Here is a 17,669-nt window from a genome sequence, read left to right on the forward strand (position 1 = left end):
AGAACGGAGGCGAGGAAGGATTTCTTTCGCTAGAGGGTGATGAATCTGTGGGATTCGTTGCCACAGGTGGCTGTGAAGGCCGAGTCACCAGGGTGCATTTAAGGTGGATTAAGGTTGCTAAATTCTTGATTAGCCGGGGCGTGAAAGATCACGGGGAGAAGAGAGGAGAATGCACTGGACCGACCATGATTGAATGGCAGATCAGACTCGGTGGGGCGAATGGCCTAATTCTGTCTCCTCTGTCTCATGGCCTTATGGGCTCTAGTTCTCATCTCAACCTCAGTGGGAGAATCCTGCTTCTGTGTACCCTGCCTGTACCACTTTGCTCAGCCTGCAAGTGTGGTCACACGTTCTGGCGTCAGCATCGCATGTCCATCCTGTTCAGCAGAAGAAGCTCCGGTTGGCGCTCGATGCCCAAGGAGAATCTGTAGAGTGCCTCTGAGATGGCTCTTCAGAACAGCTCGTGGCCCACTGGGGCGAGGGTAAACTGGATTGGGCACTCTGTAATGAGCTGGGCTTGATTTGGAAGCTGAAGGTAAAGGAACCCTCAGGAGGCAGTAAGTCATAATATGACGGAATCCACCCTCCGATTTGACAGGGATATATCAGCTTGTCAATGGAGTAAAGGGAATGACAGAGGCTTGAGAGAGGAGCTGGGCAAGGTTGATTGAGAGGGGGACACTAGCAGGGATGATGGCAGAACAGCAATGGGTGGAGTTTCCGGGAGCAGTTCGGAAGGTGAAGGATAGATCCAGCCCAAAGAAGAAGGCAGGATGATGCGAGTCGTGATCGAACAGCGGAGCAGACCCGACGGGCCAAGTTGCTTAATTCTGCTCCTATGTCTGAAAGGTCTTATGGAACTGTGGCTGACAATGGAAGTCAAATCCAACGTAAGAGCCAAAGAGAGGCACATAATAGAGCAAAAATTAGTTTGAGGTTTGGGAAAGTTTGAGGTTTGGGAAGGTTTTAAAAACCAACAGAAAGCGACTAAAAAGGCATTAAGAAGGCTTTTTCGCTCGTGTCGCACCAGACAGTCAGCCATTCTTGTCTGAATTCTTGGCGTGGTGTCGGGATTGGTCTCCTTTCGGATTAACCGGGTCACGATATGAACGTTCTCGACTCGACCTTCTTTTTTGACGAGGCCGATTGGCTAGCTCGACGCTCAACCCGGCACGGACGGAAAGCGTGCTCGGGTGGGTGGCCCGACTTCGATTCGAGCTCGGGAGCCTTCGCTCCGGAGTCCGGCGCTGAAGCCATTGCGCCACCTGCCGGCCATTAAGAAGCCAAAGATGGAATACGAAGGGAAGCTAGCGAATAATATGAAAGAAGATACCAAAAGTTCTTTTTTTTTCCCGATTCAGTATATAAAGAGTAAAACACAGAAAGCAACGTGCGGCAAGTACCAACATCAAAACGGTCCCATTTCATTTCTCCCGGCCTCCCTCCTATCTACACACACATGAACAGATCTCCAACGTCCACAATAAGCCTCCAGTCTTCGACTTCTGGTCTTCTGATTGACCTTCAGTGCTTTGATCGTTGGTATGGGCTTCCTGGAGAGCCAACAAAGGGATCCCGTGGCTTGGGCCATGAGCCTGCAAATTGACTAGCACTCGTGACCTGCCCCCGCCCCCCGGTGTGCCTCCTGTTAGTACGGGCATACGCCGACCCAGGGCGGCTTTGACAACCTTCGTCTCCGTATCCGTATTGTTGGCCTTCGGGCGTGGAGCGGAGGGCTAGACTGTGGATGTCGTTCATTTCAGCGCCGGACTTTCGAGCGCGGAGCGCAGGCTTCGATTCTGGATATTCTTCGCCATCTGTGCAAGCCTCTGGCTTTCGAAAGCGGAGAAGAGGTCTGACCTCCAACTCAACCACATCTCTGTCCCTAAACATTAATCTGACCTCTAATCCCCCACCTCCCTGTCCCTAAACCCAAACGTAACCCTAATCTGACCTCAAACTCCCCCATATCCCTGTCCCTAATCGCGAATCTGACCTCTAATTCCCCCACATTCCTGTCCCTAAACTCTAATCTGACCTCTAATTCCCTACATCCCTGCCCGTAAACGCGAATCTGACCATTAACTTCGCTATATCCCTGTCCCTAAACCGCAATCTGACCTGTAACTCCCACACATCCGTCCCTAAACCTTAATCTGACCTCTAATTCCCCCATATCCGTGTCCTTAAACCATAATCTGACCTCTAACTCCCCTACGTCACTGTCCCCAAATCGCAATCTAACCTGTAACTCGTACACATCCGTCCCTAAACCCTAATCTGACCTCTAATTCCCCCATATCCCTGCCCATAAACACTATCTGACCTCTAATTCTCCCACATCCATGTCCCTAAACCCTAATCTGACCTCTAACTCCCCTACATCCCTGTTCCTAAACCGCAATCTGACCTGTAACTCCCACACATCCGTCCCTAAACCCTAATCTTACCACTAATTTCCCACATCGGTGTTCTTAAACGCTAATCTGACCTCTAACTCCCCCACATCACTGTCCCTAAACCGCAATCTGACCTGTAACTCGCACACATTCGTCCCCAAACCCGAATCTGACCTCTAATTCCCCCACATTCCTGTCCCCAAACCCTAATCTGACCTCTAATTCCCCCACATCCCTGTCCCTAACCCGCAATCTGACCTCTAACTCCCCACATCCCTGTCCCTGAACCATAATCTGACCTCTAACTCCCCCTAATCCCTATCATTAAACACTAATCTGACCTCTAACCCCCCACATCCCTGTCCCTAAACCCTGTCCCTAAACACTAATCTGACCTCTAACTCCCCCACATCCCAATCTCTAAACCCTAATCTGACCTCTAACTCCCCTACATCCCTGTCCCTAAACCGCAATCTGACCTGTAACTCGCACACATCCGTCCCTAAACCCTAATCTGACCCCTAATTCCCCCACATTCCTGTCCCTAAACCCTAATATGACCTCTAATTCCCCCACATCCCTGTCCCTAAACCGCAATCTGACCTGTAATTCCCCCACATTTTTGTCCCTAAACCCTAATCTGATCTCTAATTCCCCCCACATCCCTGTCCCTAAACACTAATCTGACCTTCAAATCCCCCACATCCCTGCCTCTATACCCAACCCTGACCCTAATCTGACCTCTACCTCCCCCACATCCCTTCGCGGGAGTGACCTTCGCGAGGACATGCGAAGTTGGCTCCCGCCTCGGATTCTGACAGCCCTGTCCTCTCAGTCGGTCTGGGCCGGCGTTGAAGTTGACCCCACAGTGGATCGGCGAAAGGCTCCGGCGCACTAGGAGAGAGGAGCGGGCGGAACCGGGCCTCGCCTCCGATCCGGTCTGGCGACTGAATTGTCTAAGCGGCGTAGCGTACCCCTCGCACTAGGACCCGGCTACTGCCAAGGGCTTGGGGCCCAGACAACGCCGCCCCCGCGACTCGCTCCGGGCCCAGGTTCCGAAGCTGCTCTCCAGATCTTGAAATCATCCCGGTGCCCAAAGCGATCCGACCTCACACTCGGGTTAGCTGTACAGTCACTGAACCTCCTCTGCACTGATTTATCCTCTCCGAATTGCCCTCTCCATGTGCGTCGATTCTGCATTGTTATCTAAGTGGGGAGAAGGTTCAAACATCAGAGGTGCAGAGGGACTTAGGAGTCCTCGTGCAAGACTCCCAGAAGGTTAATTTACAAGGTTGAGTCTGTGGTACAAAAGGCAAATGCAATGTTGGCATTTACTTCCAGGGAAATAGAATATAAAAGCAAGGAGATAATGTTGAGCTCTTGTAAGACACTAGTCAGGCCGCACCTGGAGTGTTGTCAATAGTTTTGGGCCCCATATCTCAGCAAGAATGTGTTGTCATCGGAGAGAGTCCAGAGGGGGTTCATGAGGATGATTCCAGGATTGAAGCGGTTAACATATGAGGAGCGTTTGGCAGCTTTGGGCCTGGACTCACTGGAGTTTAGAATGCGCAGGGAGGATCTCATTGAAACCTACCGAATGTTGAAAGGACTGGATAAGGTGGATGTGGAGAGGATGTTTCCTATGGTAAGGGTATCCAGAACTAAAGGGAACAGCCTCAGAATTGAGGGGCGACCCTTTAGAACGGCGGTCAGGATGAATTTTTTAGCCAGAGAGTAGTGAATCTGTGGAATGCTCTGCCACAGACTGCGGTGGAGGCCAAGACCACGAGTATATTTAAAGCGGACGTTGATGGTTTCCCGATGGGCCAGGGCATCAAAGGAAATGGCGAGAAGGCTGTGAAGATGTATTGGGGTTGAGTGGGATTTGGGATCCGCCATGATGGAATGCCGGATCAGACTCGATGGGCTGAATGGCCCAATTCTGCTTCTAAATTCTATGGTCTAACACACACTGTCTCGGCTCATCCCCTGTACTCGCTTTGCCTTCACTTGCCCCCTGTTTGTGGCGATAATTTAACACAATTGACCCCAGTGAAGGTGCGTTTAGCCGAATTTCCTGCTTTTATAACGACCAGCGAGCTATCGCCCGCCTTCAGTAGTGCCATCTTGATCGGAAGACTACACTCTTGCTCTGAATGAGGGGCAAGCTGAAAGAAGTGCAGGGCAAGTTGTTTTTTTTATTTACTGTACACGGAGCGTGGGGATTCCCTGGAATGTAGTGCCAGGGATAACGGTGGAGGCCGAGGCCGAGGCCGAGGCCCGCGGGCCTCTGCGACTTGCCGTGGAGCGACGGGCCTCCAAGTTTTCTCAGGCACCTGCCTTTGCTAATTGCCACCTGAATGACAGTCATACACCCCAAATCCTCGGTCCGAAGCGTCAACTCTTTCCGCAATTTAATCGCCGGCCCGGATCGGAGGCGAGGCCCGATTCTGCCCGCTCCTCTCTCCTAGTGCGCCGGAGCCTTTCGCCGATCCGCTGTTAGGTTAACTTCAGCGCCGGCCCCAGACCGACTGAGTAGGCAGGGGTGTCAGAATCCGAAACGAGGGCCGATTTTGCTTGTCCTCGCGATGGCCGCTGCTCCTCCCGTGGTGCTGAGGCAATGAAGACGACCCCGGCACGTATGATAAGCTGACAATCGAGACCTTGGGCCTACTTTGGCCGATTCTGGGGTTCGGATCGGAGGATTCAATTTGGTTCAAAATGTTGCCCGCTCCGGTTGTTTGCATGATTTGTGCTTTTTTTCCTACCTCTTGCGCATCAGATGTTGGTCTTTTTATTTGATTTTTGTTCTTCCCTTTAACTGAGTTCTTACTTAACAGTACGTTGACTGTACTGTTTTCCAGCACCCGTGTATTGCTCGGATTTCCAGCATCTGCAGATCTCCCCCAGTCAGTCCTTAATCTGTTTAATGTGGTCAGGTCAGTTGTGACTGGCGCGGGGTTGCCACTTCCCCCATTATCTGAAGGTTTACAGGTGGTGTCCTTGCCCGAGCAGAGTCCTCGCGGTGCCACTCGGCGGTGCCTCCGATGCCCTGTTGGCGTTCATAAGACCATAAGGTTTAGGAGCAGGGGTAGGCCATTCAGCCCATCGAGTCTGCTCCGCCATACAATCATGGGCGGATCCAATTCATCCAGTCTTCCCCACTCCCCGCTCCCCTGCTTTCACCACTTACCCATTGATGCCCTGGCTAATCAAAAACCTACCTATCTCCGCCTTAAATGCACCCAATGACTTGGACCTCCACAGCCGGCTCTTGGCAACAAATTCCACAGATTTACCACCTTCTGACTAAAGTAATTTTCTGTATCTCAGTTCTAAAAGGACGTCCTTCGATCCTGAAGTCGTGCCCTCTTGTCCTAGACTCCCCTACCATGGGAAATAACTTTGCCATATCTAGTCTGTTCAGGCCTTTTAACATTCAGAATGTTTCTGTGAGATCCACCCTCATTCTCCTGAACTCCAGGGAATACAGCCCAAGAGCTGCCAGACGTTCCTCATCCGGTAACCCTTTCATTCCTGGAATCATTCTTGTGAACCTTCTCTGAACTCTCTCCAATGTCCCGTGGTATCTTCATGGTGAGTCTGCCCTTTCTCCGCTCCCCAGGGTCCAGTCCTGCCAGCGACTCCCCCCCCCCCCACCCGGGCTGCACTGTTCTGTCTTCCCAAGGGAAGACAGGGGATTACCTGGAACCCTCCCCTCCGATGATATTTCGTCCCCACTTTAACCCCACCCCCCTCCTTTCTCGTTCGAGCCTGGCGGCAAGGCGGCGCGAATCTATGACAGCGCCAGTGAAACGCCGATCGGGTTTGAACTACCGCGGCCGGCTGGAAGGAATCTGTGCCTTCACTCCGTCACGGCGTCGGGTCCTCCCGGACCCCCTTCGGTTTCCACCCACATTCCGAAAAAGAGGATGCAAATGGGTTAGGGGTACCGATCGGCGGGAGCGCCGTGCTGGCGCTGGAAGCGCAAAGGCACTTGCGGGCTGCCCGGCCCAATCCTCGCTGATTTGATTTGATGTTGCCGTCTGCTTCGAGATACGTGCGACAAGTAAAGCCAAACTTCTTTTTTTTTAACCCCTCCCCTTCCCCCCCGGCAGCCTCTCCACTTCACAGGGGTCACGGCGCCCTCACAGCACAGAAACAGGCCCTTCAGCCCGTCGCCTTTCATTTGCCGTTCCTATCAGGATGCACAATTGACACGTCTTTGCCCGCCATCATCATCATCATTATGATATCATCTATGTCCTATGACGTGGGCGATCGTGGCCTTGGCAAATTTTTCTGCAGAAGTAGTTTTGCCGTTGACCTCTTCTTGGCGGTGACTTTATAAGATATTATCAATAAATACTCTTCGGAGGTTGTCTGCCTGGCCTCAGCGGTCGCATCACCGGGACTTGTGATCTGCACCGGCTGCTCAGCCGACCATCCACCACTGCGCCCACTGCTTCATGTAACCCTGATCCCGGGCTAAGCAGAGGCTACACCTTGCCCGAGGGTGACCTGCGGGCTAGCAGAGGGAAGGACCGCCTCACACTTCCTCTGGTAGAGACGCATCTCCCTCCACCCCGCCCGTATCTTGTCTACTTAAAGTGTCGGCGGCGACTTCTATACTGAACATCGATTTCTCCTCATTTCCAGAAATTTCTGCTCCCTCCCCACCTCTCTTTCTCCATTTCCCGTTCTGACTCCCCCCTGACCCCTTCTCCTCTGCTCACCTGCCTCCGGTGCCCCCCTCGCCCTTCCCTTTCACCCGCGGTCCACTCCCCTCTCCTGTCAGATTCCACTTTCTTCAGCCCTTCACCTCTCCCACTTGCCCACTCCGAGCTTCTCACTTCATCACACCCCCCCCCACTCCTCTGCTCACCCCCTTTCCTCCTCGCCTGGCCTCATCCATCCACCTGCCAGCTTGTAACTCCTCCCCTGCCACCCTGCCTCTCCCCCCTTCCTTTCCACTCCCGGCGACGAAGGGTCTCGGCCTGCAACTTTCATTTCCGTCGACGCGGCCCGACCCGCTGCGTTCCCCCAGCAGTTTGTGTGCGTGTGCTGAGTTGGACGGCCGGCCATTTCACCCCTTCCTCTGGCAGCGTTGCTCCGGACACCAGCCCCTCTCCAGGCGAGAAACAGCACCCGGCAGGCTCCCTGTGAAACTTCAGCTTAAACCCAGGTCTTCTCGCTTTTTTGTTTAACCCTTACATACTCTTCGGATCAAATTTGACCCGTTCTGACATTCGACAGCAGTAAAAAACACCCGAAATACCGAAATTCGATGACTTTTCCTAAAGTGACCCAAAATGCGCAAAAATGAAAATATTTAAAAATTGTATACTTTTGTACAGGTGCTACAAATTTTTTGTACATGGAGGCTGTTCCGGGTCAAATTTGACCTGTATCTATGGAAAAGGATTTTAGATCTCTGAAACATTAATTAAGGATTAATCACCCATTTATTAATGTCAGATAAGCTATTTATACATTCTAAATAGATGTGTGGTTTAAAATTTGGTATGGACACTTGTTATGAGGGGATTCTTGGGCCGGGTCAAAATTGACCTGGACCGTACTGTGAAGGTATAGAATATGAACTGCATGTAAGGGTAAAGTGAAAGGATGAGTATCTTCGCGTACGTGGGCCCCAGCACCTCGGGGGAACTAAACTAGAACATAAGAAATCGGAGCAGGAGTCGGCCATCCGGCCCGTCGAGCCTGCTCCACCATTCAATAAGATCACGGCTGATCTGACCATGGACTCATCGCCACCTACCCGCCTTTCCCCCATAACCCTTCCTGTGCAAAAATCTATCCAGACTCGTCTGAAATATATTTACTGAGGCAGCCTCCACTGCTTCATTGGGCAGAGAATTCCACAGATTCACCACTCTCTGGGAAAAGCAGCTCCTCCTCATCTCCTTCCTAAATCTACTCAATGAAATTTTGTGGCTGTGTCCCCCAGTTTAGACTCACCTACCAGTGGAAACGACTTTCCTGCCTCTATCTTATCTATCCCTTTTGTAATTGTATATGTTTCTATAAGATCCCCTCTCATCTACCCTGGGCCCCAGCATCTTGGAGAATCTATCCTAGGCCAAAGCATCTCTGGGATCGATCCTGGGCACCAGTGTCTCGGGAGATCATTCCTAGGTCCCAGTGTCTTGGAAGATCTATCCTGGGCCCCAGCGACTCGGGGATCTATCCTGGGCCCCAGTGTCTCGGGGGATCTATCCTGGGCCCCAGCGACTTGGGGATCTATCCTGGGCCCCAGTGTCTCGGGGGATCTATCCTGGGCCCCAGCGTCTCGGGGATCTATCCTGGCCCTAGTGCCTCAGACGAACTGTCGTGGGCCCCAGCGTCTCCGGGATCTATCCTGGGTCCCAGCGTCTCGGGTGATCTATCTTTGGCCCTAGCGTCTCCGACATTGATCTGGCGTCTCAGGGGATCTATCGTGGGCCCAGTGTCTCGGGGGACCTATCCTGGGCCCCAGCGTCTCCGGGATTGATCCTTGGCCCCGGCGTCTCGGGGAATCTATCCTAGGCCCCGGCGTCTCGGGGATTTATCCCGTGCGCCGGTGTCTCGGGGATCTATCCTGGGCCCCGGTGTCTCGGGGATCTATCCTGGGACCCACTGTCTCCGGGATCGATCCTGGGCCGCTGCGTCTCTGGGATCGATCTCAGGCCCCAGCGTCTCCGGGATCGATCCTGGGCTCCTCACGTGGATGCAGCCGTGAAAAAGAGCACCGCGGTGGCTCTGGCCCCTCGGGATTTGAAGAGATGTGGTACGTCACCGAAGACCCTTGCACATCTCTGCAGAGGCGCAGCGGCAGAGCATTCTGACCGGTCGCGATCACCGCCCGGGATGGAGGCTCCAGCGCGCAGGTTCGCCAGGGGCCACGAAGCGGGGAGGCACGGCAGCCGAGCGGTCAGCGCGACGCCTTACCGTTCCACCGACCCAGGTTCAATTCCCACAGCTGCCTGCAGGGAGTTTTCACTTTCTTCCCCCACGACCGCGTGGGTTTCCTCCGGGTGCTCCGGTGTCCTCCCGCAGTTGGCAGCTTAATTGGTCGTTCTAAATTGTCCGGTGATTAGACCAGGGTTAAATCCGAGGGGTTGCTGAATGGTGCAGCTCGAATGATCAGAAGGGACTGCTCCGCCCTGTGTCTCAACCAATCAATCAATCAATCAATCAATAATTAATAATTATGTCACGGGGACCCTGATCGCCCACGTCAATACGACTCGGCACATAATGATGCCGTCGCTTCGGTGTAGAGACAGGTAAAAGACAAGCAGCCTTTCTCCACGGAGGCGGGGTGAGGCGAGGCCGTGGGTGAAGGGTGAAAGGTGAAATATTTCAAACCAACTCCTTCATTCAGGGGGCGGCAGGAGTGCGGGGCAAGGTGCCAGCGGAAGTGGCGGACGCAGTTTACATTTCAAACACTTGGGAGAGATTCGGATAGGTGCTGGTCGGTGGTCCAGGTGCGGCTCGGTGGGGCGAGGCCAAGTGGTAGTTTAGCATGGACTGGACGGGCCGAAGGGCCTATTTCTGTGTTACAGTGTTCTGTGATCTCAGCCGTTCCTGTCGGCACTGTGTTTTGCACCTTGGCCCCGGACTAACGTCATTTCGTTTGTCTGCATTCATGGGTATTCACGTTATCAATCATCCATACATGAATACAGCCAAACGCAACAGCGTTAGGGCCAATTTATACTCAAATCGACGGCATAGCCGCGAACCCCACACCGTAGCCTGATGTACACCTCCCCAAAAATGTAACTACGCGTCGTCGCGATGCAGACCGCAACAACTGTGATTGATCCGCTCGGTAGCATCGCATTTCCTCCTACGCTGCAAATAGCTTCCCACTGGGCGACTGAAGGAACTCTGGCTGCAATACTTTCCGTAAAGCTTTACAGGCCCCCGAAATTATGGAGTACCCCGTGCTTGACGCCGGTTTTCTAGCTAGTTGCTACAGCCTGTTGACTTCTACCCGAAGCTAAAGCTCGAATGGTGATTGCTAGTCTCCGAGTATACAATGATGCAAAATAATTTGTTGGAGACGGTGAACCAGATCGTCAAATCTACCTGCCGACGCCCGAAAATATCTGAAGTGCAGTTCCTCGTCCATGTCTCTCAGTGGCCGGACGAGCACGGAAAATTTACCCTCCTTCAGTTTCAGTCGCCATTGTTTGAAGTTTGAGTTTCTTCGTGTTAACTTTCTTAGAACATAGAATAATACAGCACGGTACAGGCCCTTCGACCCACAATGTTGTGCCGACCCTCAAACGCTGCCTCCCATATAACCCCCCACCTTAAATTCCTCCATATACCTGTCGAGTAGTCTCTTAAATTTCACTAGAGTATCTGCCTCCACCACTGACTCAGACAGTGCATTCCACGCACCAACCACTCTCTGAGTAAAAAACCTTCCTCTAATATCCCCCTTGAACTTCGCACCCCTTACCTTAAAGCCATGTCCTCTTGTATTGAGCAGTGGTGCCCTGGGGAAGAGCCGCTGGCTATCCACTCTATCTATTCCTCTTATTATCTTGTATACCTCTATCATGTCTCCTCTCATCCTCCTTCTCTCCAAAGAGTAAAGCCCTAGCTCCCTTAATCTCTGATCATAATGCATACTTTCTAAACCAGCCAGCATCCTGGTAAATCTCCTCTGTACCCTTTCCAATGCTTCCACATCCTTCCTATAGTGAGGCGACCAGAAATGGACACGAAGAAACTCAACACAGTGGCATCGAAACCCTACCGCCAACTAGCATTTCGGCGGTGAATTGCAGCGCGACGCAGACACACCAACGCACAAGTATAAATGCCTACAACAGCGTAGCCCACACTGCGTAGGCTACGGTGCACGATGGTACGCACAAGTGTAAACCTGCCTTTACTCTGGGGCCAAAGTGCGAAACACGGTGCCAGTAGTCGTGCACAGCACAGGACACATGTAGCACATATCAGTAAAATGCAAAAAAATATATAGTCCAAGACTCTGTGTCCATGACTGTTGAAGCAGTCTGCAGTCGAACATACAGTACAGCTTGTCTTCTGTCGAGCGAGCACTAGGGGGCAGCATTGACCCCGGTTTGGACGCCGCTTCAGTGGAGCGCCCGTACGCGGCGGATCGAAACCCTCGCCCTCGCTCTGACCGGGGCTACCGCCTCCTCCGACGCAGGTGGCAGCCCAGCCCGTGCCATGGGGGGGGGGGGGGGGAGGGGAGTCGGGCTCCTCCAGTCTCCCCGCCGGCTGATGGGGGCGTGCGCCAGGATTTCAATGAACTCTCTTTCACCTCTCACATTCATAGCGGGATTAAGGGCTTGGTAACCGGAGAGGCAGCGAGGTTGTTGGGGTGGGCCAGTGAAATCCGAGAATCTGTCGGCCAAGGGAAAGGAGGCGGTGTCGGCCGTCCAAATAAGCTTCCCGGGGGTGGGGAGTCGCAGAGATTCCGCGGGTGCTGGAAACCCAGAGCAACGCCGCCCAGAATGCTTGCGCAACCCGGCGGGCCGTGGCGGCGTCTACGGAGAGGAAAGGAGAGTCGATGCGGCAGGCCGTGAGTCTCCGTCAGCTCGGGAAAGGAAGGGGGAAGTTGCATTGCGGGTTAAAAATAAAACAGGTAGGGGAGAGGGGAGCGCAGGCCGCGAGGTGGTAAGTGAAGCCAGGAGAGGGGAAGCGGGGGGTGGGTGGGGAAGGGTTGGAGCGAGAAGCTGGGAGGAGAGAGGTGGGGGGGGGGAGGGAACGAGTTGATGAAGGAGGAATCTGATGGGAGAGGACAGTTGACCTTGGCGGAGGCCCGAATAATCGGAATCGGGTTGAATCGTGCCGGCTGACGGCGTGAAATTGGTTGCTCTGCGGCAGCGGAACGCTGCAATACGAAATGATAAAAATATCAGTAAGTTACAGTAGGTATATATTTTGGTGTATGGTTAAAAAGTTAAATCGGTAGTGGGAAAGGAGAGGGGAAAAAAGGTAGTGAGGTGGCGTTGACGGGGTTGAGTGTCCGTTCGGGAATGGGTTGGCAGAGGGGAAGAAGCTGTTCCTGAATCGCTGAGTGTGTGCCTTCTGGCTTCTGTACCCCCTTCCTGATGGTAACAGTGAGAAAAGGACATGCCCTGGGTGCTGGAGGTCCTTAATAATGGATGCTGCCTTTCTGAGACACCGCTCCCTGAAGATGTCCCTGGTTCTGGGGAGGCCGGTGCCCGTGGTGGAGCTGGCTGAGTTTTCAGCTTTCTGCAACTTCTGTCGATTCCGCACCCACCACTCCCTGCGAAAAAAAAACTGACCCCTGACATCTCCTCTGTACCTGCCTCCAAGCACCTTAAAACTGTGCCCTCTTGTGCTAGCCATTTCAGCCCTGGGAAAAAGCCTCTGACTATCCACCCGATCAATGCCTCTCATCATCTTGTACACCTCTATCAGGTCACCTCTCATCCTCTGTCGCTCCAAGGAGAAAAGGCCGAGTTCACTCAACCTATTCTCACAAGGCATGCTCCCCAATCCAGGCAACATCTTTGTAAATCTCCTTTGCACCTTTTCTATGGTTCCCACATCCTTCCTGTAGTGAGGCGACCAGAACTGAGCACAGTAGTCCAAGTTTGATCCCCAGCCGAGGCAGCGTGTTGTGTCCTTGAGCAAGGCACTTAACCACACAGTGCTCTGCGACGACACCGGTGCCAAGCTGTATGGGTCCTAGTGCCCTTCCCTTGGACAACATCGGTGTCATGGAGAGAGGAGACTTGCAGCATGGGCAACTGCCGGTCTTCCATACAACCTTGCCCAGGCCTGTGCCCTGGAGAGTGAAGACTTCCCAGGCGCAGATCCATGGTCTCGCAAGACTAATGGATGCCTTTTTTTATGCCATCATATTTGACCTACCAAAATGAACCACCTCACACCTATCTGGGTTGAACTCCATCTGCCACTTTTCAGCCCAGTTTTGCCTCCCATCGATGTCCCGCTGTAACCTCTGACAGCCCTGTAAGAAGGTCGGAGGGGAGGGAGGGAGAGAGGGTGGTGTACAAATCAGTAGGTGATAGGTGAGACCGGGGGGAGGGGGCAGGGGGAAGGTGAGTGGGGACGAAATAAGGACGTGGGAGGGGAAGTCAGGAGAGGTAAAGGGTCGAGGAAGAAGGAATCTGATTGGACAGCACGTTGGGCTGTGGGAAGCCTGTAACTAGTAATGTGCCGCAGGGGTCAGTGCTGGGTCCTTTGTTGCCTGTCACCCATATCAAAGATCTGGGTGATAATGGGGTCAAGTGGACCAGCAAACCTGCGGATGACTGCACAGTTGGCGGTGGAGTGGACAGCAGGAAATGTTGTCACAGGTTGCAGCGGGATTTGGAGAAGCTGGAAAAATGGGCTGAAAAATGGCAGATGGAACTTAACGCAGACAAGTGTGAGCTATTGCACGTTGATAGGCCTTTTACTAATAGGCATCCGTTAGTCTCGTGAGACCACGGATGGATTTCCGCCTTGGAAGGTTTCCAGGGCGCAGGCCAGGCAAGGTTGTATGGAAGACCGGCAGTTGCCCATGCTGCAAGTCTCCCCTCCCCACACCACTGATGTTGTCCAAGGGAAGGGTACCATACAGTTTGGCACTGGTGCAATGTATGGTTAAGTGCCTTGCTCAAGGACACAACATGCTGCCTCAGCCGAGGCTCGAACTAGCAACCTTCGGATCGCTAGACCGACGCCTTAACCACTTGGCCTTGCGCCAAGTGATAGGCCTTAAGCATGATTTATACTTCTGTGTATGGGCTATGCCGTAGGCCTGATTTATACTTCGGCGTAGCTCTACGCCATAGCGAGCATGCGTAGTTGTGTCCGCGTCGCTCTGCAATTCATGACCAAAACACACAAACACACACTCTTTACTTTACTTTATTGTCACCAAACAATTGATACCAGAACATACAATCATCACAGCAATATTTGATTCTGCTCTGGTTTCCTCCCACAGTCCAAAGATGTACCGGTTGGTAGGTTAATCTGTCATTGTAAATTGTCATGTGATTAGGCGAGGGTGATATCGGGAGATTGCTCCGAGGTGCAGCTCGAAGGCCCGAGGGGCCTATTCCGCGCTGTGTCTCCATGAATAAACAGGATAAATAAATAAATACATAAACTGATGGATAACCCAATAGATAGACAGACAGATTGATAGATCGATAGACAGATAGACAAATACTTTATACTTTGTACTTTATTGTCGCCAAACAATTGCTACTAGAGCGTACAATCATCACAGTGATATTTGATTATGCGCTTCGCGCTCCCTGGAGTACAAATCAATAGTAAATATTAAAAGACGCTGGAGGAACTCAGACGGTCAGGCAGCATCTGCGGAAAAGAGTGCACAGTCGACGTCTGTGGCCGAAACGGTGACCGTGCTTTCTTTCCAGTCAATTCTGCCTGGCCTGCTGAGCTCTTCCAGCGTTGCCCGCAGAACCGTTCCTCACGGCGCTGCCTCTCTCATCACCGGTCACCAGTAGAACTTCCCCGTCTTGGACTCCTTCAACTCGCCAAGCACACCTTCCCGTCCGCTCGATTCCTGTGGCCGTCTCTCCCGGTCTTCCCCTCTCTCCGTCTCCCACCGAAAGGACCGCGCGGACCCCACCGGTGCCCGTCTCAAATCTCTCCCCAAGCAGCTTTCTCTAGAATGTTCTCCCAGTTCCTCCATCCCGGTCAGCTGGCATAGCCCCTTATCTTCAGCTGAAACCAAAATATCATCGGCAGGACTCATCGCTTCTGCAGAAAGCTACTCATCGAAGTACCCTGTTGCATTAGCAGTAAATATCTTAACCAGGGCATCACATTGGTTTACAGAGAATAGAGGGATCTGGACATTGTGTTGGCAGAAGGGATTAACTTAGAATTATGGGTTCAATTACCTCAGTAGAACATCGCAGACAGAGGGGCCAGTTCTCTCTGTTCCCTGTTCCCACTCTCTCAGACTCTCCCTCAATCCCTCCCTCCCTCCATAACCCAATCCTCCAGACTATACACCCTCACTCTCCCTCAGAACCTCCTTCACTCTCACACCCCATCCATCACTCAGACTCTTCCCCCATCCCGCACACCTGGAATATCCCTCCTTCTCTCAGATCTCCCTCACTCTCTCAAACACCCATTCCCCTCTTTTGGAATCCCCCTCCTTAACTCTGACCCTTCCCTAATCACTCTCTCCTTCCATTTCTTATGTCCTCAGACTCTCCCTCCCACACTCTTGCACTCTCTCCCTCACTTCCTCCCCCTCACTCTTTCCCTCACCCTCCCTCTCACTCTCTCTCAGACTCCCTCACTAGCTCTCCCTCTCCCACTCTCTCTTTCGTTCACTCCCTCCCTCTCCCTCATCCTAACCCTCAACCTCTCCCTCACTCTCAGACATCCCCACTCTCTCTCTCTCTGACTCTCTTTCCCACTCTCTCTATCCGACCCTTTCTCACTCTCTCTCAGACTCTCTTTCCTGCTGGTGGTTTGATGTTTATCTTTAGAAGCTTTCTGTATGACGCATGGCTCCGGGGTTGAACACCTAATGGGTTTTTTTTCCTCTTTTTTTTTTGTCACCAGAATGTTTTCAATCTTTAAAATAACGTTTATTTTTCTTGAGACATTGTAAGTGTTGCCTACTTCGATGTACTCTTGTTAATTTTGGATGATAATAGTAAAAAGGATTTGGAAAGAGAGTTTTCGTGCCTCACTTTGTAATAGTGGGCAGCCATCGATCCTGGGGGATCATGGGTTTGCGCCTCAGGTGGACTGTGTCATCTCCTAGGCCCAAGCCTGGGCCGGGAAGATTTGAAGGACCGACTGTTGCCCGTGTAGCGGGCTGCCCCTCTCCACGTCACCGATGTAGCCCAAGGGAAGGGCAAGTGCTGATCCAGAGTCGTCGCAGAGATTGCCAGAGTGAAGTTGTAAACAGCATCAATACGCCTCAGGCTCCGGATGTCCTCCTCGGGATTTCCTCCCGAAGCCGTCCCCGCGGGTGGGTAAGGCCGCCAGGTTTCAGATCAGAGTTCTCCCTCTCCCAGGCGGGCCGACGTCCACGGCCAACGGGCCCTGCCTGCCCGAAGTGACTGGTTCTGAGGAGCCGGTGGTCCGCATTTGCCCCCGCTCTTGTCAGTAGAAACAGTTCCACCGGGGCCAGTAGCTAAGCTCACACGTGGAGGCCGGGAGCTGGACTTGGTTGTCAGAGGCTGCGAGAGACGCACGCCATTTGGAACATTTTATAGGTAGTGGGAGGTTATCCTCACTACCTCCTCCCGGCTATGACAACCTTAGAAAGCCCCCACTTTATAGAGCACACAATTTACACACACACTCTCGCTCACTTACACAAACATTTACACTCTCACTGGCTTACACATGTTTAACACACAAACACACTCACTGACACTCCCTCCCTCTCACACGTTTTCACTCACACACTCTCTCACACGCACACCTTCACTCCCTGTCTTCCTCTCTCTCACATTCACGTTTTCAATCCGTCTCCAACACACATGCGCGCACACACATATCACACACTCTTTACTATTTCTCTCCCTCTCTCTCACAAACACATACATTTGCACACACGTTTTCAATTCCTCGTCCACGCACACACTCACATGCACAAATTTCCTCTTCTTCGCGCAGATGTAAATTTTCACACTCTCTTTCTCTCACACACACACACTATCATATCCTCTGTCACACACACACAGACACTCATTTATATGAACACCCTGCTCCATACGCACACTTTCTCACACTCCTGTCAAACACACACATTTTCACTATCACGGTCTCGCATACATCTGCTACACACATTCACACTCACACGTTTCCCTCCCTCTCTGCCTCACACTTTCATTCCCCCTTTCACACACTCAGTCACACATGGGTTTTCACTCTCTCGAACAAACATACACACACACACGATTCCCTCCTTCTCTGCTTCGCACACACACATTCATTCCCTCTCTCTGTCACACACATACATTTTCACTTCCCCCTCTCTCTATCAAACACACAAACACGTTTTGACCCTCTCACACATAAGTTTATCTTGCACACATCGACACACGCAACTTACCCTCCCTCTCTATCGCAGACACATGCATACGTGTACCCTTCCCCTCTCACTCATATAAACACATTTTACTCCCTCTCTCTTCCTCTCGAACACGTGTATTTTCACACCCTATTCATCTCTCACACATATTTTTTCACTTCCACTCTGATACACACACAAACACACACGCACAC

General features: G+C 52.4%; 1 protein-coding gene across 1 annotated transcript in view; it reads left to right on the top strand.

The window, feature by feature from the left end:
- Positions 1-9,269: 9,269 nt before the first annotated feature.
- LOC140208056 (uncharacterized) overlaps positions 9,270-17,669 on the top strand; it is a 73,993-nt gene continuing 65,593 nt past the window's right edge. Inside the window, exons 1-2 of the mRNA XM_072276583.1 lie at positions 9,270-9,366; positions 11,526-11,973. Of these exons, the coding sequence (XP_072132684.1) occupies positions 9,270-9,366; positions 11,526-11,973 (545 nt within the window). The remainder of the gene's footprint in view (positions 9,367-11,525; positions 11,974-17,669) is intronic.

This window comes from Mobula birostris, chromosome 13 (assembly GCF_030028105.1).
Source record: "Mobula birostris isolate sMobBir1 chromosome 13, sMobBir1.hap1, whole genome shotgun sequence".
NCBI lineage: Eukaryota > Metazoa > Chordata > Chondrichthyes > Myliobatiformes > Myliobatidae > Mobula > Mobula birostris.